At 47.3% G+C, this 20,534-nt stretch overlaps 2 protein-coding genes across 2 annotated transcripts in view; one reads left to right on the plus strand and one right to left on the minus strand.

Moving 5' to 3' along the window:
• Positions 1–20,534, plus strand: part of LOC132475731 (peripheral myelin protein 22-like) — a 353,371-nt gene that overhangs the window by 176,904 nt on the left and 155,933 nt on the right. The gene's annotated exons all lie outside the window — the stretch shown is intronic.
• On the minus strand, positions 7,529–11,688 carry sox9a (SRY-box transcription factor 9a). The gene is made up of 3 exons (XM_060076721.1): positions 10,909–11,688; positions 10,389–10,636; positions 7,529–9,951 (listed from the first exon to the last, which is right to left on the minus strand). The coding sequence occupies exons 1-3, from the start codon at positions 11,355–11,357 to the stop codon at positions 9,146–9,148; spliced, it is 1,503 nt and encodes a 500-aa protein (XP_059932704.1). The 5' UTR covers positions 11,358–11,688; the 3' UTR covers positions 7,529–9,145.

A 20,534-nucleotide genomic window follows, 5' to 3' on the forward strand; every position in this document is an offset into this window, starting at 1 on the left:
TGGTCCACCTACACACACACACACACACACACACACACACACACACACACACACACACACACACACACACACACACACACACACACACACACACACGCGCACAAACACACACAAACACACACAAACCACACACACAGACACACGCACAAACACACACAACCACACACACACACACACACACACACACACACACACACACACACACACACACCACACCTGTTCCCCTCAGCTGCTGCCGCAAAGCACTCTGGGATGTTATGTTAAATCAATGTTTTTGAGCGCCAGACGAGAAAACAGGGGGCACATGCAAAGGGAAGGGGTTTCACTGGGGGAGGTGGTGGGTCTATTCCAACACATCGTGGTCGCATTGACTTGGCACTGTGGAAATTACTTGAGCAGTATTCAAACAAAACATACGCATGTATATGATGACCTATGACCCTCCAGCAGATCACTATAGATGTGTTGCGGACTTCCGCAAGAGGGTATGTGCTCATGGTTTCTGGAGGTTCAGTTTTCTGGGGAGGTATCTTGCGGGGGTAAATGGTGATGTTTTCCCTCCTAGGGAGACAAAACAGGCCATGAAAAACTGCTGATCCTTTAAAGGTAGAGGGAAACTTCTGGAAGGCCTGTGGAGAAAGTAATAGGCGAACCCACATCAGAGCAAACTCTCCCCCCCCCCCCCCACCAACCTTCTATTAACCTCCAAGAGCCTGCAGAGATATTTGTTGAGATATTTGTTCAGCTTTCAGGTTAACAAAATTAATAGTGGATACTGAAGATGTAAGAAGAAACTTTTGGAGTCTCAAGACTCACAACTTTTTTCTTACAGTGATGAAGTCAGTATCCACTCGTAATTCTGTTAACCTGATATATATATATACATTTTTTTAAATAATCTCTCAAAAAATATCTCTAACGTGCAAACTCACCCTAGCCCAGGGGTCGGCAACCTGCGGCTCCGGAGCCGCATGCGGCTCTTTAGCCCCTCAGCCGTGGCTCCCTGTAGTTTTCTTAAAAAAAAATAAATAATAATAATTATCTATATATTTTTAGATATATCGTCAACTAAACGAGAGGTCGCAATGAATGCGCAATTGCGCTACCGTGAGGGGGGGAGTGAATGACAAAGCTTCGTTGATTTGCAGGTGGCTAATCCCAGTAGGAGTTAAATCTTTAACTGGCATCTGGCATCAGGAAGTAGCCTAGATGCTGCCATTGGCAGGAGGCGGGACATGCCAGTGAGCCGCCAATCAGCAGCATCCACCGTTGACAGCCAATTGCACGAACGAATACTGAGCGAGAAGGGTTTACAGCATTAAAGTTCTTTTTTTTTTTACAGAGTGTCACAAAAAATTTCTGTGCGGTGCGCAGCGTTAGCGTCTCCGGAGGGGGGAGGGGGTGAATTAAAAAGTTTGCGGCTCCAAAATTTTTTTTTTGCGGAAGATGGCCCAAAATGGCTCTTTTGATACAAAAGGTTGCCGACCCCTGCCCTAGCCAATAGCCACTAGCCATCAGCTGGCCCAGAGCACAAACTAATAGCCGGGTCTTATTAGCTCCTGCCTTCAAAGTGAGTTACCGCCACCGTCCGCACCAACGAAGGGGCTATTTGCTCACTTTATGGGGAGGAAACCCAACACTGTCTGTTTACTCCTACGGGCCCCGTATCAGCGCCCGGAGACCTCTGCCTGGGGGCCGGCTGACAGGCTCTCACGTGGGGGCAGAAGACCCCCCGCTGGCCGTCAGGGGCCCGCTCCGGGCTGTATTTCATCCAAGGCTCGTCTCTCCGTAGAGGAAGTGCGGCCGCAGTGAGGGACCGCGCCAGAGCACATGTGTTGAGGAAGGGGGAGGGAGGGGTGTGTGTTTGTGTGTGTGTGCGTGTGTGTGGGGGGAGGTGTGTGGGGGGGGGTGGGGAGAGGGTTATTGGACGGAGGCAGAGTTATGGGTGACCACCGTGGTGTCACCTGGGAAGTGGACCACAACGGAGGGATTGAAAAATGGAAGCACAAGAAGAAGTGCACACACACAATCACAAACACACACATATACAAACACAAACACACACACACACGCAGATAGACACACAAACACAGATATACACACACACACACACACACGTACACACACACTAAATAGTGATGAATTAGGACAGCCGAGCTGGCGGGATAGTGGTGGTTTGCCTAGCAATGTGTGAAAAGAGGGCGGCAGTCATTAGCATACAATATAACAAGGAAAAGGAGGTCTCTTCAAACAGCCAGCACCAGAACCAGAGGGCACTTCCACTACGACTCAAACATATAAATACGCTCAGAGTTTGAGAAGCAAATACACTTTTACGTTCTCTGTGTTTGGTTGAGTGTAGTAGCGCTAATTGTGTGTGTGTGTGTGTGTGTGTGTGTGTGTGTGTGTGTGTGTGTGTGTGTGTGTGTGTGTGTGTGTGTGTGTGTGTGTGTGTGTGTGTGTGTGTGTGTGTGTGAGAGTGCCTGTTTGTGCATGTTGGCTTGTGTGTATGTATTTTGGTGTGTCTGAAGGGTATTGTGTGTGTGTGTGTGTGTGTGTCTGTGTGTGTGTGCATGCATGTATGTTGATGTGTGTGCATGGCAGTGTCTGCGCATGGTAATGTGTGTGTGTGTGTGTGTGTGTGTGTGTGTGTGCGCGCACCCGGGTGTGTGTCTGCATATTTGTGCGTTCCTGTCTCTGTGTGTGTGCCTTGGTGCATGTTGATGTGTGCATGCGTGCGTGTGCATTTCATTGTGTGTGTGTGTGTGTGTGTGTGAGTGTGTGCTCTTTGTGAGACCCTTGTTTTCCCACGACAAAGTGAGTGACATTGTGCTCTAATTAATTGGTTTACTGCCTGGTTAGGCTGGGTCTTGTGCTCAGGAATCTGCGTTGGCCCTGAACTTTACTTTTACATGTTGGTTGAGGTGTTAACCTGTTTGGACAAGGGATTGACTCTACTGGTCGTCCCATCGATGGAATGGGCAAACATAGGAGGGAAAGGGGAGGGAGGGAGAGAGGGAGGGTGGGAGGGAGGGATGGAGGGGGGGAGGGCAGGAGTAGGAGGAGGGAGTTTTGGGAGATGGGGCCCTAGGAGGGAGAAATGAGTTAGCACACAACTTATGCTTGATACACTATAGTGACTGAAGTTTGATGGACTTGCACATACACACACAAACACACACACACACACACACACACACACACACACACACACACACACACACACACACACACACACACACACACACCATTAGCAGTAACAATTGGCCCCGTTTTTACTGTAATCTAAGAGCGAGAATAAGAGAGAGAAACTGAGTATTTCTTTCTGAGCATTTCGGGCCCAGGACAAACATTGGAGCAATTACGACCACTGATGTCTTACAAAAGCTAGCGCAAATGTACTCAGGGTAAACGCCGAGCAATCTGCCTAAATAGGGACTTCCTAAACAAAGCATCAGTGAAGCAGGAACTTCTATGATCGTTGGTGAAACAACAGAGTACAGTATACAGCATAATAAAAAAGCATTATCTGTTCCACCTTGTTCCTCCCATGATACCCAATCACACCGCAGCCCTGTGTTGCGGTCACGACAAACCATTGCTGTACATTACCCGTACGATATACATCAAGTTTAAAGTAATTGGCTTGGCATAGTCTGAAGTCATTCTGAAGAAGATGGTATCAGTTTTACTAGCATGTTCGCAAAAACAAACAACACAAAATCATGCGCTTTACAGTCCATGTTTATAGTGGGGTATTAAGTACGTAAAAAGATACCCTCCGAGTTACCAAGGTGTTTCAGGGTGCCAGCAGAAGACTAAACTACTGTTTAGAGAGCGTAAGTGCTCAGGAACTCCATGATCTAATGAAAAACAAATGGAAGGGAGACGGAAGAATATCGATGTTATTGTAAAGAATCCTCTTCTGTACCATGAGGGATCTCAGACAAACCTTGATAAAGCGTATACACTGAGGGTGTTAAGCCCTTCATTCTTAAAAGTGCTTTGTTTTATTATGGATGGCACCCGTGACGCACAAAACCATGTTTCCGTCGGTTAATTCAAGCAATTCTCTGTCCTCGACGGATAGGAACGGAAAAATCCCTTATTTTCTTTTTTTGCTTGGTAATACTTTAATCCACTGATTTCTGACACCGGGGGAGACCTTAGCTCAAATATGATATTTAAAACCATCCCGCAGATTCTCTGTAAACCACAAGCCTTTTATTCCCCCGCTGAGTTCACAGTTATTCTTTCTTCTCTTTGCTCTCCTCCGTGCCTCGAGCCCCCGACCACCGCTTCTCCTCCAGACCTGAGCTCGTGAGGCCTCAGACACACTTAATGGGATTATGGTAATATCATTTGGTGCTTCTGACCTCCTCCGCCGGTGCCAGGATTCTTCCAGATCCTCGGAACAAAAGCCGGGAGCTCACACACAGGGTTCCAGTAGCCCCCCCCCCCCCCCCCACCCCCTCAGCCACCCCCTCAGCCACTGGCTGAAGACTCACTACTCATGGGGTATAGGCACAAGATGGATGGCTGCAGGGCGCAGGCCCGCTTCCTACTGCCAGGCCAGCCAATCACGGAGCTCGGCTCAGCGGCGATAAAAGGAGGGATGGTGACACAGTGAAATATCTTGTGTAACTACAGTAGGATCCGTACTTCGTACTTTGCAGCAGTGTTCTCTCTATGATTCCGGGAGGTCTAGTCGAGAGTGGAGAGTTGGTTTATTAGAATAATTCATGATGGGCGGGCGTGATGACAAAAAAATGTGAGTAAATCAATGATGGCTAGACCAAACCAACAAAATGGTTCCAGGCAATGGAAAAACTGTGATGATGAAAATTCTGACTCAAATCGCAATTCAGACTCTAGCGTTTTTCTTAGACGTAACCATCACATTATGACCGTAACACACTATCACTGAGTTTGACCTTTAGTAAAATCCTGAGAACACTGAGTTCACTACCCCCTCACTTTCTCTGATAGACGACTCCTCAGAACTTCTCAGAACTCCTCAGCAGTCTGCTAGGTGGAGCTCTGCTCACCTTCTGACTGAACCGACTGAAGAACGCCACAGCAGTAGCTGTGTGTCCCTATGCGAGCTTCCGGTCCCCCCCAGACGCCCGGCAACCAAGTGCTCCCCCCCTCAAACGAGGCCCCCTACACACGTGGGACTGGCGGCCCTTTGGCCTTTACCTTCCTCGTATGTTGTATGTATGCGCGGTTTTGTTTCCCCCGCCCTCTTCTATTTAACGTCTTTTTTATTGTTGTCCGGTTTCCATGGGCCTTTTATTTTCCTCTTCCTTTTTGCCCCCCCCCCCCACGCACCGAAAGACCACCCATTAGCTTTGGAGGGGGGCAGACGTTCCCGATGGAATAATAATGGGGTCACCCTGGGAAAACTGCCCACGAAAAGGGGCTGTCCGATGTGAAGAAAAAAAAAAGAGGGAAAAAGTAAAAGAATGAGAAATCGGGTCTGGTTTCCGATGTTTCACGGGAACATTCGTCAGAGCTCTCCTGCTGTTTGAAGAGTTGCAGTTTCATTGAGCCCCCCCCCCCCCCCGCACACCCCCCCCCACCGTAACCCCCACCAACCCTTTCCACTCAGTGGCCAGGTCAGCTGATGGCTGCCAAGCTTCTGAAGGCTGCATGGGAGGGTGTGTGTGTGTGTGTGTGTGTGGGTGTGGGTGCTTGTGTCGTGTGGGTGTGTGTGTGTGTGTGTGTGTGTGTGTGTATGCGTGGATGCACGTGTCTGCCTGCGTGTATGCATGCGTGCGTGTGTGTGCGTGCGTGTGTCGGGGGCTGCTATACTTGCGGTATACATTATGTCTGAAACACAATGAGTCCCGAACCGGGAGAACAGCGTGTAAGAAGCCCCTGCCCTGTGTTTGGGTTGGATGTGTGGATGAGGGTTGGGTGTGTTTGGGGCGCTACTAGGCGAGACGCTCCCGCCGTAGCCTCTATGCTAATGAGTCACCCTCTTGTGCTCTGATGTCATTTCCTGTGTGGCTGCCCAGAGCTGTGACAGCACGCGGTGCAGGCAGTGATGGATGTGTCTCGGACATTTACAATTGGGGGCGAGGGGAGTGAAGGGGGGGGGGGGGGTGGGGGTGGGTGTGGGTGTTTGTGTGACACACATACACACAGTAACCAAAAACATAATATACCCAACAAACAAAATGTTTGGATCCTTGTGTCATGTTTTTTTTTTTTTTTTTGGTAGCTTAGATCACGGTTTTTATAATACTGATTTATATCACCAATTATTTACGGTATGGTTCTTGCTGAACGTATGCCCTCGTTACAGTCTGATAATAATCAAATGGAGGCTGACCTCTCATACGTACGAGGCATCTCTGGTAAAAGCTGAGCCACAGGTTATAGCCATGAAATTATATTCACCAAGCTTTGTTCCTTTTCACATACAATTATATTTGAGATTGTTTTTTGCATTCAAGGTGGTGTTTGAGCACGAACATTTTCAAGCTGAAATAATAACTCTTGATTGCAATAAGTAATGAAGTTCCTTCTTTAGGTCAAAAGGCAATATTACAAGGCAATATTGTTGCCTTGTCATTTTAGGTGTCAATCTTATGTCTGTCTAATACGCATATCTTTAATAGCAAAATATGTTTCAAGACCCATGTAAATACAACTTCACAATGTGAGGAAGCGATTAGACATAAATGTTCAAAGTAGCTCTTTTCTTATTTTGTGCATTTTATGTGGTGAGCGCAGTTGTTCAGCGCTGGTGGGACTACGCCGGAGGAAAGCCATGACCGGTTGTCTCGTGACGCTGAGTGCAGCGGTGGGTGGCAGAGAAGGGCTTTAGTCTGGTTGACGTGAGGACAGAGGCCTCATCTGAAACCACTGCTACACCGCAGCAAACGTCAACGTTATGCTACAGTTCCCCAACCTAGCGCCTGATTATGTTTACGTTGTCCCCTGATTTATTAAAGCTCACCGAATGCCTTCAGAACCCAGACTGGTAACGTATAGAAAAGATTTTCTCCCTCAGTTTGTTTCTTTAGGCAGTGGAGTATACAGGCGGGAGGGGGGGAGGGGGGAGGGGTGTGGACATACATCTTCTCAATTGGCCGTGGTAATGATGGCCATGTGACCTCATGGTCTGAGAAGGCACAGCCAATCGGAGTGCGGCACTCCCCGAGCACAACTCTATGCTGTGTTCAGAGAGCCTGTTTCCCAGTGGATTGTACCAGGCTTCTGTTTAAATGGGTTAGTATGTATATATATATATATATATATATATATATATACACACACACACATATATATTTATATATAAATATATATATACACATGATTGAACTATAAACTTAGATTTAATGTTTGTTTGTTATTGTCATATAACATCTAAATATATCAGTAAACTAACTAACTAAAATATATATTCATGTTATATTTACAATAGTATTTCCAAAATCAAGTTTCTCTCCAATTATGTAACTGCGAGTTCTTATTTAATTCATAAGAATAACATTCATAAAAGTGATTTCGAAACATCTTTACATTTATTTTCAATATGTTTATTTTATTGCAAACAATGTAATACAAAATATAAGCTTTTAAGGCATGGCATGTTTATCTATTGAAACTGCATTTAGAAGAGGACAACATGAGAACTAACAGCACTGAATATAAAATGACAAAACTGCTTGAAAAAAATATCATGGTGATTCTACTTTTTTTTTTACATACAGCCATAAGTTCCACAACCATTAATTTGTTAGAAAGAAAAGAGAAATCTTCCAGTTTTTATCTTTTTAAAGAAAGACTTTAAAATTGTGTTTATTGTAATCATACGTAATCTGCACATAACTAGATCATGAGGAGAATAAAAAAAAACATTTAAATGGAAACATTTACCGACGATAAATAAACAAATTTGTACCACATATAACAGCAAACTATTCTGGCTGAAACACATTTTTTCATTTCAGTTAGTTGCTGGGAGAGAAAAAAAAAAGATAATTGCAAATAGTTATTTTTTTCAAATAAAATTAATGCTAAAGAATAAATTAAGAACGAAAGGTTAAGAAGAGTGGACCAGGCTGTAGGAATGATAGAGGGAACGCCAGACTCAGCTGAGACCTGGAGGGGGGGCAAAGGTCAAAGGGCACTTCCTGCAGCTCCTTCAGCAGGATATCAGAACTATTATTTTTGACACAGCAACACCGGTTGTGGCTCCACAGACACCGACGGCATCAAGGCAGTACCCGGATTAAAACGGAGTAAAAACACCAACAACCAGACAAGCATTGCTCCATTACATTTAGCAACAAGGTAAGGCCCCTGGTGGAACGCCACAGCAACGCGGACTAGCTTCCTCCCAGCACAATTAGAACAATTTGAGACCAAGCGAGACAAAGAGAACCACGTTTTTGCCAAGTCAACCAATCGATTTAAAAGGATTTAAAAAACGATGACACGTCAGCTTCGCTCCATTTGTGCATCTCAGAGGAATCACAATAAAATATGTACAGTACAGAGATTCATCACGGGATGTAGGCTATGATAAGGTCAAAGGATGTAACTTCATTGCTGTACAAAAATACATTAGTAAGGCCACAGAGGGGGGAGGGGGGAGGGGAGTCCGGACCCCTCAGTTGATGATGAAGATGGCAGTGGTGGTGATGAAGATGATGACACTGATCAGGTTGATGGCGGATGGGGGGGTGGGGGCTGGGGAGCAGAACACATACACAGTACATACTAAAAAATATCGAGAACCCATATGTCCTCACAGAGGACGTCACAATGTTCGCACCTTATATCTAGAAAAATATAACCACAAATCCGAGCAATACAAAAAGGCACTGTTGTGAGCCGTTCCAAAAGGTATATTTTCAGTACTATGGAAAAAATAATAATAATATATATATAAAAAAAAAAAAAAAAAAAGGTCCTTGTGATGGTTTGGGGAGAGGAGGGGTGGGGGGGGGGTTGGCGAAGATCTGAGATGAAGGGCGCGTGTGGCACGTCGGTACAAAAGGCCGCCAGGTCTACGGAGAGAACAGTCTGTGGGGGTGGGTTTGGGGTAGAGGGGGGAGGATGGGCTTGAGTTTTTTTCTTAACTTTATACACAGTCTGCGCTGGGGGGACGGGGGGGGGGGGGGCGTCCTCAGGGCCGGGACAGCTGCGTGTAGACGGGCTGCTGCTCCCAGTGCTGCGGACTGTGGGTCTGGGGCACGCTGGGCACTCCGGTGGGGTCGGCGATGGGGGTGTACATGGGCCTCTGGCTGGGGTTCATGTAGCCGAAGCCGGCGTAGAGGCCGGAGGAGCCCTGCCCGCCGTAGTAGGAGGACGCGGCGGCGGTCGCGGCGGCGGAGGAGGAGTTAGCGGTGCCGCTGGAGGAGTTCGCGGCCGCCTGGTGTTCTGAGTAGTCGTACTGGGACGGCCCGCGGGTGATGGAGGGGTAGGAGGCCGGGCTGTAGTGCTGCAGGTTGAAGGAGCCGTAGGCCACGTGCTGCGGAGGCGAGCCCTGCTGCTCGCGGTAGTGGCTGGGGCTCAGTTGCTCCGTCTTGATCTGGGTGGTCCTCTGCTCGCCGTCTCCGCCCAGCGTGGTCAGAGAGTGCTGCTGCTGCTGCTGCTGCTGCTGCTGCTGATGCTGCTTCAGCATCCAGGCGTGGGCGCCCGGGCTAGCCGACTGGCCGTAGCTCCCCGTGTAGCCGCCGGCCGTCAGGTGGGCGTGGGCGTGGCTGTGGGGCGGCAGGTACTGGTCGAACTCGTCCACGTCGAAGCTGCCCATGTTGATGATGACGTCGCTGCTCAGCTCGCCGATGTCCACCGCGCCAAAGTCGATGTTGAGCTGGCGGCCCTCCGGCGCGGGACGGCCGGAAGCCTCGCGCTTCAGGATCTCCCCCTTGCCCCCTGAGGGCAGGTCGGTCTTGGGGGTGGTGGGGGGTGTCGGTGGGCCTTGGGACTGACCTGAGGGGGACGCAACATGTGAGGGTTAGCCTTTGGGATCGGGTCGTCTTAGGTCGTTTACGTCAAGCTACACGGAAGTAGCCGCAGCGGTGTTTGTATTAAAACATTTCTGGCACATTTATTGCTCTCGGCCCTGGGGAAATTAGTTCCTTTATTTGCATGCGCTGACGGTACTGTAACACATTTACAAGGCAGACATGCGGCACCTGGACAGGTGTGTATGCAAGATAGCCCGCTGCAAACGACTGGCCAATCATAAATCATTAACAGGTGTTTGCAGACAAATGCCCTTCAGGCTATTATAATGGACTCGCAGGTAGGTAATTCGATTCTAAAATCCCGTGCTAGAGTAATGCTAGTTCGTAGGCGTCTTTGACATGCAGTGAGCGGGAGGCTAATACAGGTTTGTATACTTTTTTTTAAAGAGCGAACGTTACCTGAGTGCTCGCCGGGGGAGTGCACCTCCCCCATGCTAGAGGTTGGGGAGTCGGCTTGCTGCAGCGCCTTGAAGATGGCATTTGGAGATATGTGTGTTTGCTCGCCGTCTTCGGACTCGCTCTGACCGTTTTTGACAGATTTCCTCCGCCTCGGTTGGTATTTGTAGTCCGGGTGGTCCTTTTTGTGTTGAACCCTTAAGCGCTCGGCTTCTTCCACAAACGGGCGCTTCTCCCCTTCGTTTAAAAGTCTGGAATTGCAGCAAAAAAATATACTATTTAGGACCCATTTATTATAATGTCATACATAAAAATCTACCTGCAAAACTATTGTAGCGGTAGATCATGCAATTCATAGTTCAATAGTTTATGGGGAAATAATTACTCAACAATAAAAACAATAACAGTCTAATAACATTACTATTATACAATTAGAATTAGAACATTATTGTGATATGAAGGCCACAATATGGCGGGGGAAACGAATGCTGCAGAATAGACGAGAATTAGCCTATAACCTTACCTCCAAAGTTTGCCAAGAGTCTTGCTGAGTTCGGCGTTGTGGAGATGTGGATACTGGTCCGCCAGCTTCCTCCGTGCAGCCTGAGCCCACACCATGAAGGCGTTCATCGGTCTCTTCACGTGGGGTTTATTTTTACTGGAACCGTTTACGCGCACCGGCATGGGCACCAGGGTCCAGTCGTAGCCCTTCAGCACCTGGGACACGGCATCTCTAATGCACACGGGGAACTTCTCTTCCTCCGCCTCCTTCTTGTATTCACCCATAGGATGGTCCTGTCCTAAGAGGAGGTGGTTGTCGGACGGCCGGTGGTTCTCGGTGTCTGATCCAGAGCCGGACGGGCAAGGAGAGCCAACGGAGTCTTCTTCAGACATGCTGGGGCTTGGCACGTCAGAGTGACAACACTTCTCCTGTTCTTCTGTCATTTTAAGGTAGGGGTCGAGTAGATTCATGCGAACAAAAATGTTGCAGGACAACTTGTTGCAATAAAAAAAATTACTTTCAGAGAAAATCCTTTCTCCTAAAATCCAAGCGTTGTGGGTTTTAAGACTGCAATGACAGTCTGAGTCCGTGCACACTTCGACTGTCCAAACTTTCCTCCTCCAAAAGTTGACAAAAACAGTCAAAAGTTATTTTTTTGTTCCTTAGAGGGTTTCTATTAAACTGCGTGTTTTGTCTGGATTGCAATGCAAGTGCAAGCGTTGGACGCAATGTTTTATAAAAGCACTGAGTGAAGGCATCTACCGCGGGACTGGAGGTTGGCTTCTCTAAACTCGGAGGAGACGAAGCCTGGTTTTATCTTTCTCGGCGAGGAAGTGATTGGGTAATACGTGTTGGGGGCGCACCCGAAATGCGACCCTTCCGTTGGCTCCGCCCTCCGTCTGTTTTACAGATAGAACTGATAGAAACTTTAGGAAACAAATAACATTTTTCATAACATAATCTACGTGATTTAAATTAAAGCCTCGATGTATCATAATTGAATATAATAAAAACCAAACTCTTTTCGAATTGGAAATTATATTAGCTGAAAGGACTTGTGGTTATTATCCAACTGAAAATAAGTACACCTACCCTAGATTATCATACATGGTTATTTGTACCTTTACAACTTTTTATCAAATGTAGAAAAACCAACTTCAAAATCATGTGTTCATTTTAGAGTAGTAGATCTGGGCTAGGAAAATATTTTTTCTTAGAATTCATCCATGAATTTCTGTTTAATATGTTTTTAATATTTCTCTGTATTCCGTTCCTCACCCTTCGTTCAGCGTGTGCAGCGGAGAACCTTCATAGCAGAGTACAGGCAAAAGAAGAAACTGCAGGTTACATGTTGGCCAATAGGGGGAGACAGCAGTCCAAAAACTTGGGAAGCATGCATGTTTATGAGCAGCGAACGCAATAACAGCATGCTGGAAACGGATTCACGAAAAAGAAGAATATACGACTTTAAAATATGCTTAATAAGCGACCTACAAAGGTGTACTAATCAATCCCCTACATTGAGAAGAACGATGCATGATGTCAAAAAATTCCAATCACATTGTTGGATTTCTTTAATTTACTCAGAAAATAATTGTCCTTTTAGGCCTACTTCTTATTAATTGTTATACCAATTTGAATGTAGAAATTTGATTAAGCCTAACCCGGGGTTATTACAAGACAATAAATTGTCTAAAACACATTTGTTTAGTTTGCCTCTGTGGTTTGCCCACTGCAGTTGTTAGTAACAATATTAACAAGCACATTCATGCCATTCAACCATTTTATGCAATGAATTAGGTTGAACCGTGATTTATTGATCTAAACATCTAGCTGAAAAGTAATGGAAGGTATAAACAAATTATAAAAAACAGGTACTCAATTCAGACAATGAAACTAACACAGATGGAACATAGGTAATTACCAAAATTAGACATTGTGTGCCAAACGGAATAACACAAATAACCTCCCAAAGCGTATCCAGCGTATCTAATGAGCGTTCCATTCTTTTTTTTTTCATCTAAAAAGATGCATAAATCCATAGATAATATATCCATATATGATCCATTTGAGTCATATTCTAAAGTGCTGTGGAGAGAGGATGGATGATGAGGGCCCGATGTGTTTCATAATGGTGTCCCGGGGGCCGCGCGGAGCTGAGGGCCACGGTGGGCAGGCAGAGGCCCTGCATCAGCTTAACACAGAGGCCCCAAAGGTGTGTGTGTGTGTGAGTGTGTGTGTGCTTGTGTGTGTGCGGGCATGCATGTGTCAGTCTGTGTGTGTGTGCATGTGTGTGTGTGTGTGTGTGTGTGTGTGTGTTTGTGTGTATGTGCGTGCGTGTGCAATCTAGTGTGTGTGTGTGTGTTTGCGTTTGTGTGTATGTGTGTGCGTTTCCGTGTGTGTGTGTGTGTGTGTGTGTGTGTGTGTGTGTGTGTGTGTGTGTGTGTGTGTGTGTGTGTGTGTGTGTGTGTGTGCTGAGGGGGGGAGGGCTGGTGTTCCGCCCCTGCAGGGCCTGACATCAATCCACCGTAGGTGCCCTGCAGACTGGCCCGTGGTGAGTGTGAGGCCTGGGGGGGAGGGGTTAAGGGGAGATGGGGGAGAAGGGGGGGAGCTGGGAGTGAGGGTGGGGGTCGGGCCGCGGCCCAGCGCTGCCTCCCCCAGGCCGCGGGTCTTGGGAAACTTCTCAGGTTGACTTTGAGCCATGGCGTTACAATTCAGAGGCAAACATTTGGGGTAAACTGCTAAATCATGTCCTCCACCTTCCCTCCCCTCGCTCCGCTCTCGGGCTCCACTGAAGATGTTTGAGCGGGGCGGGAGGGCGGGGAGGCGGGCCCCTCTCTCTGGCTCTGTATTTTGTATAATTATTATTGTTATATGTCCTACAATATGCGTCTGAATGCGTTGGTCTGTTCGTTGGGTTGTTTGTCAGTTTGTCTTTGAAATGTTAGTTTTTCTCCATCGTGCAGGCAATGACGTAGAAACATGTCGACCGAGCGTAACATCGCTCATTTCCTGCTGGAAGATACTTACAGTTTGTGGCAACAGTAATAATCCCTTTATTGCATTAGCTGTCATAACCTGTCTATTAGGAATGGGAGGAATCCTTTGCATTTGTTTTTATATGTATGGATCGGTTTCACATGATGTCACGCACATTCCAAGCCCCCATCTTGGTACATTTTCACTACAATAAAAACATAAACTGGGCTGCGTCCTAAATTCCATACTAACATGCTAGTTCCTAGGCTAAAGCAGTATGTGAGATTATTCCTCTTTCCGAAACCTTTGTATCAAACCGATAAAAAGTGCATAATATTTCCGGGGAAATATTACAGTGTCCAGCACTGGACACTAGACTTAATATCCCACAATGCAATGCACTAGTGAATCAATTAGTTTGGCTCATGGAGTTCCAAGATGGTGGCTTTTTAATAGGGTGCATAAAGACAGACGTGGCACAAGGAGTTCTACGCAGGAAAGGATCTGTGACCGGTCAGAAACAACATAACCAACACCTGCTTGAGACTTTCCCCCTGCTAATGCCAGCTGCCCTCTACCCTCTGTACATGGCAGAAGACTGCAACAGAGGAGGGGGGGGGGGGGGTGGGCACTGAGAAAATCCCTCCAGCTATCTGCTTGATCTCTTCGTCTCCTCCTCCTCCTCCTCTTCCTCCTCCTCCTCTGATGTAAGCTCTTATGGGGACATTACTCATCTGTGCTCGATGGTAAAAAAAATAAAATAAAATAGACAAACGGATTGGCTCATGACGTGATTATGTGGTGATGGTTGCAAGGGTTGCTGAGTCGAGCCTTAGTCCTAGGCCCATTCTTAGTCTCAATCCCTAGGGGAGACCTATTCCTAGGCCAGTCCTTAGGCAAGACCTAGTGCATTCCTAGTCCAGTCCCTATGTCAAATGTAGTCTGACCCTAGCCTAGTCTTAGTCCAATCGTAGCCCATTCCTAGCCCTCTCCTAGCCCAGTCTTAGCCTAGTCCTAGCCCAGGGCTAGCCCAGTCTTAGCCCACTCTTAGCCTAGTCCAATCTCAGCCCTGGTCTAGACCAGTCTTAACCCCATCGAAGCCCAGTCCCAGCCCAGTCTCTAGGCCAGACCAGGCTCCACTCAGCTCCCTGGATGTGTGCCTAGCCAGATCAGAGTGCTTTAGCCACGGGCTACTGTTGACACTGGCATTTTGCAAATGGTAAAGTTTGAAGAGGACTTATCGAGGCCCTGCCACCCTCAGAAGGCCAGGCAGACCGTCCCTGCTCTGACTCGCTCACACCTAGCCGCCATCCCACGCACTACCGCAACAGGTTCCACTGGACTTTTTCAGGAAATCTGAGACTCTGAAACAATGCACTGGAAACCAGTATAACACGCTCTTACCAAACTCTGCGGATTAATCGGTAGCTTTCCCTTGTCAGGACTTCAAGATATTCGGTAACAATGGCACATCTGAAATAGGTAAAAGGGTAATGGAAATCTGTGATTGAATGCGACAAACCTCGATTGCAAATGCAGTGTGAAGTTCCTACTTCCCTCTGCATGTATTGTACTCAAAGAACTGCTGCAATGTTTTCGCTCACTATGCTACAGAGCTCCCCTATAGCACTAGTGTAAACCCTACAGTGTGACATAATAATAATAATAATAATTCATTATATTTATATAGCGCTTTTCAATGACCCAAAGACGCTTACAGAAGGGGGGGACCTAACTCACCACCACCACCACCAACTCACCACCATAGAGCATATATACATACGATACACATTTTGGCCTTCAGGCGTTTTACCAGCAGTGTGTGATCATTACTGCCAGGGACTCCCCTCCTTTGTATCTCTTCCTGCCTGGGAGATAGCACCCCTTTAATCTCAGCCTTATCTCCTCCTGGCTAGGAGCTAAAGCAAAATACTACCAACTCTCATTGATAGGCTATCTGCAGGCCAGGAAGTGGTACCAGAAGCTCCAAATAAACTTCCTGCCACGAAGTGTGCCATGCCATGGTGCCATCGTGGATCAAATACCATTTTGTCAAATGGTATTGAATCAAATACATCTTCTACTTAAACTTCAACTTCTTTGTGGTTGAGCAGGCCCTTGTATCCATAGCACTCACAGGGCGTTCAGATGAGGAGCAGGTATAGGGGGAAGGCTTGCCTGCTGAAGGATGACTACTGGTAGCAAGCGGACACTGGGGATTGAACCCACAACCTTTAGGTAGGGAGCTGAAAACCCTGATTGCTCCACGATCCTGCCCTTTATGTCGCCTCGTGACGGCTAGCTTAATGAGTAGCTTTGAGCTGCGCTGGGTGTGAGGAGTATAACAACAGTATAACAATAGAATGACAATAGAATACAATGACAGACTTGGAACCATACTGCAGTGACAGTCACGAGTCAGTCACTGCTCCATAGGCCCCAACAAGCACATTTCCTTCCACGTGCAAAATTGAATGCTGCTGAGTGACCCTGTAGTCATTTCCACGGCTCCAGGTGAAACGACCTCCAAGGCAGTTGAAACGGCAATGTGACTTATAATAAAGAGTGGTGTGTGTGTGTGTGTGTGTGTGTGTGTGTGTGTGTGTGTGTGTGTGTGTGTGTGTGTGTGTGTGTGTGTGTGTGTGTGTGTGTGTGTGTGTGTGTGTGTGTGTGTGTGTGCTCCCCCCCACCCTTCCCGCTTCGTTTTCAATGGAGCCTGTAATTATGTCTGAATGACAATGGTCCATTCTCAGCTTGATGACAAAATGCTGTGACATCACCTGTCTGCGAGTGGAACCAGTACACTCATTGGGGTGCGGGGGGAGTCAACATGACCTCTTTTGCTGAAGCCTAACTGTTACATATTGTCAAATAACTAATTTCAACTATCTTGAGAAAGAAACGCACACAATGCAATCCTTAAAATAACATGGTCAGAAATGTGTAAAAGTACATTGAGAGTATCACAGCCGAAATTAATTTCTGTAAAACTTTCATTTTATCTCCAGTGATTAATAGTGTTTAAACGGCCATACAAAGCAGTGAGTTAGAGTACTTTGGATTGTGACTGTGGATTATTCTGATTCAGTCGGATGGATTCTGATTCAGTCCTGTAAAGTCTGCCTCTCGCTCTCTCTCGCTCTCTCCCTCTCCCCCCTCTCTCCCTCCCTCCCCTCTCTCCCTCCCTCCCCATCGCTCCCCCTCTCTCTCTCTCTCCCTCCCTCCCCTCGCTCGCTCCCCCTCCCTCTCTCTCTCTCCACTGTCGCGGGCCCCTGGCCCCGAGATATGCTGAGTCAGACCAGCTGACGGTACTCTCGGCTCCCTGGCACCCGCACACATCAAACGGGGCCCGTCCGCTTGTTTCTATGATGTCATGCTTGGGCTGTGTCCTGGCAAATACACACACACACACACACACACACACACACACACACACACACACACACACACACACACACACACACACACACACAAGCGTACACACAAGCGTACACCCACGCGTTCCACAAAGAAACTGTATGGACTCCGGCCCCGTCTACGCAATGGAACAGCCCCTCCTCCCACTCAGCTCTGCTCTCAGGTGAGGCCAGAGTGGCCGTTGTTTCCGTTGCACTAAAAATAGGCTGTATTTCTAAAAATACATTGACAGTGTTTCAGAACAACAACAAATAAAAAATTCCGCCAGTCCGCCAGATATTACGGTCACTCGTTTGGCCTTGCTCTACCCAAAGGAATGGTTACGTCGTTCAACCTTTTGTAATCCGGTTTGGATTGACGCAAACGCTGCGTCAATCCAGGAAATCCAGTCAGAATCATTTTGGCCTTGAGTGCCTCTCGTATCTCTGATATCTTTCTGTCTATGGTATCTCTGGTGTTTCTGGGGTCTCTGGTGTTTCTGGGGTCTCTGGTGTTTCTGGGGTCTCTGGTGTTTCTGGGGTCTCTGGTGTTTCTGGTGTTTCTGGTGTCTCTGGTGACTCTATTCTCTCTTCTGTCTCTGGTGTCTCTCTTGACTGGAGTCTCTGGTGGCTCTGGTATCTCTAGTGTATCTGGTGTCTCTGTTGACTCTGGTCTCTCTCTGCTGTCTCTGGTGTATCTTGTGACTCTGGTTTCTCTGGTGTCTCTAGTGTCTTCCTAGTGTCTCTGGTGTCTCTGGTGTCTCTTCTGTTTCTGGTGTCTCTTGAGACTCTGGTGTCTATTTTTCTCTGGTGACTCTGGTTTCTCCAGTGTCTGGTGTCTCTGGTATCTCTGATATCTCTAGTGTATCTGGTGTATATGGTGTCTCAATGTGTCTGGTGTCTCTGGTGACTCTGGTGTCTCTGGTCTCTCTTCTGTTTCTGCTGACTCTGGTGTCTCTTTTTCTCTGGTATCTCTGGTGTCTCTGCTGTCTCTGGTATCTCTGCTGTCTCTGGTGTCTCTGATGTCTCTGGTGTCTCTTTTTCTCTGATATCTCTGGTGTCTCTGGTATCTCTGCTGTCTCTGGTGTCTCTGGTGTCTCTGGTATCTCTGCTGTCTCTGGTGTCTCTATCTCTGGTGTCTCTTTTTCTCTGATATCTCTGCTGTCTCTGGTGTCTCTGGTATCTCTGGTGTCTCTGGTGTCTCTGGTATCTCTGCTGTCTCTGGTGTCTCTGATATCTCTGCTGTCTCTGGTGTCTCTGGTATCTCTGGTGTCTCTGGTATCTCTGCTGTCTCTGGTGTCTCTGGTATCTCTGGTGTCTCTGATATCTCTGCTGTCTCTGGTGCCTCTGCTGTCTCTGGTCTCTCTGGTGTTGTGTTTTTGTCAAATGGTTTCCTCTCCCCTTCTTCTCTTTCTTCAACCTGGAGGCGCCCGCTGGTTTAGGGGGGAGTCTATGAAGAGGGCCATTCTTCCTGAGCCCGACATTACAAGAAAATTCTGAGTTAATGAAAGAGTGATGATGCCTACTCACCTTCCAGAGGATAGCACCTGCACCCAAACCTCTGCTCATTATTACAAATAAGCCCTCCCCTGACTAGATCCACTTCCTCCCTCCGTCTGCGAGCTGTCCGTTGCACCGGAGGGGAAACACAAGGGTATATGTTGTGTGGTCAAGCAGAGCCGGCCTACTTAGGTGTTTCCAGTGGGGATTTCAGCATCGGACCGTGGCTGTGGGATTAATACGTTAAGGAAAGGGCAAGGGGTGGAATGAATAATAGCTTTAAAAGGGCTTTAAGACAGGGTCTTATTACAAGTCTATCGGGGAAAAGTCCCCAGAGAAGCGGTGAGCAGAAGGTCAGAGTGGGCACGTTCAGGATTGTCACCAACGTCCAAATTTGAAAGTGCTTGACTTCTAAATTCATGTGTTTTTTTTACTCTGAATTAAAGCATTTAGATCCTGAACTATTTTAGCAGCAATGTCCTTGTCTTAATGAGGATTGGTTGCAGTCTTGTACTTTACTCAAAATTAAGTAGTATATGTATGACTAGTCCATGGCTGGTTGCAGGGCTTTACATGATTTACTGCTCGATTACAGATAGATGTATAACATTACAATAACTCTTAACCATTATGTGTATCCACAGAATATTATTTTTATCAGTCAAATAATAGAATATGATGGGTTGGCACATTGAATTTAATGATAACATGCCCACATTTAAAATCGTCCAACTTATTTAATTACATTCAGGCTCTTTCACATTGTCATCTAACGTGTAAACCCATTGTAACGAAAACATGTAGTGTATATTTAGGGAAAAACCATATACAGTGCATTTCACTCCAACATGGTACGCCCTGCCACCCGTTCTCTGCCCTCCCTTTGTTTTCTGTTTCCAGGTCTGTCCTCCATATATATTTGATTGGATTCCCGAGCTTCCCCCTCTCTGACCGCTGAGGTGTTCAGGGCGGCTGGGGCCAGGGGGCGGGGGGGTGGTGACAGGGAGAACGCCTTAGCAGAACCTGTGCCAAGTATAATACAGCCCTCCTGCCTCCAACCCTCTCCTTCCTCCTCTTCCTCCCGCTCCCCTCTGTCCTCCGGTGGCGTCGGCTCCTGTATTGGGGCCCCCCAGTGGGGGGGCTCGTTCTAATGGGGGGGGGGCGGCCCAGCGGTGGCGGCCCCGAACCTCTGGAACCTGGCTTCTGCGTTCTTATGTTACGCTGGACGAGGGGAAATTGTCCTGTGTGATTTCCTGAGGTCCAATATTCGAGAGAGGGCCACTCCAGCGACCAGCCCTGGAGTGTGGAGTGTGTAAAAAACGAGAAGAGAAGTGTAATTGGTTTATTGAATCTGCTAAGAGCCTAGTGTGTTTGTGTGTGTGTGTGTGTGTGTGTGTGTGTGTGTGTGTGTGTGTGTGTGTGTGTGTGTGTGTGTGTGTGTGTGTGTGTGTGTGTGTGTGTGTGTGTGTGTGTGTGTGTGTGTGTGTGTGTGTGTGTGTGTGTGTGTGTGTCGCCATGTGTGTTGTCACAACTGCTGGGCTCCGGCGGGTTTCAGCGCCGAACCGGCTAGCCATAGCGTATCTCACCCACACCGGTGTTGAAATGGACCTCATGAATGAGGCTGTGTTCGTGTCAAACGGCCCAACTGAATCCATACCTGCATGTTATTAACAATACTGAAAACCAGGGTAGCGATGTCTCTCTTGGTTGTAATGGCTATTGGTTGGAAAGGAAAAATAAACGTAGAAATGCTACCTATGGCTCATTTAGAAT

This window comes from Gadus macrocephalus, chromosome 2 (assembly GCF_031168955.1).
Source record: "Gadus macrocephalus chromosome 2, ASM3116895v1".
Taxonomy (NCBI): domain Eukaryota; kingdom Metazoa; phylum Chordata; class Actinopteri; order Gadiformes; family Gadidae; genus Gadus; species Gadus macrocephalus.

What these genes read in the sequence shown, in the direction of transcription:
- sox9a (XM_060076721.1), bottom strand. Translation starts at nt 11,357, where the DNA reads ATGAATCTACTCGACCCCTACCTTAAAATGACAGAAGAACAGGAGAAG. An exon ending in ACTCTTGGCAAACTTTGGAG is followed by an intron (nt 10,637 to 10,908) that starts GTAAGGTTATAG and finishes CTGCAATTCCAG; the next exon opens with ACTTTTAAACGAAGGGGAGA. An exon ending in CTCCCCCGGCGAGCACTCAG is followed by an intron (nt 9,952 to 10,388) that starts GTAACGTTCGCT and finishes CGTCCCCCTCAG; the next exon opens with GTCAGTCCCAAGGCCCACCG.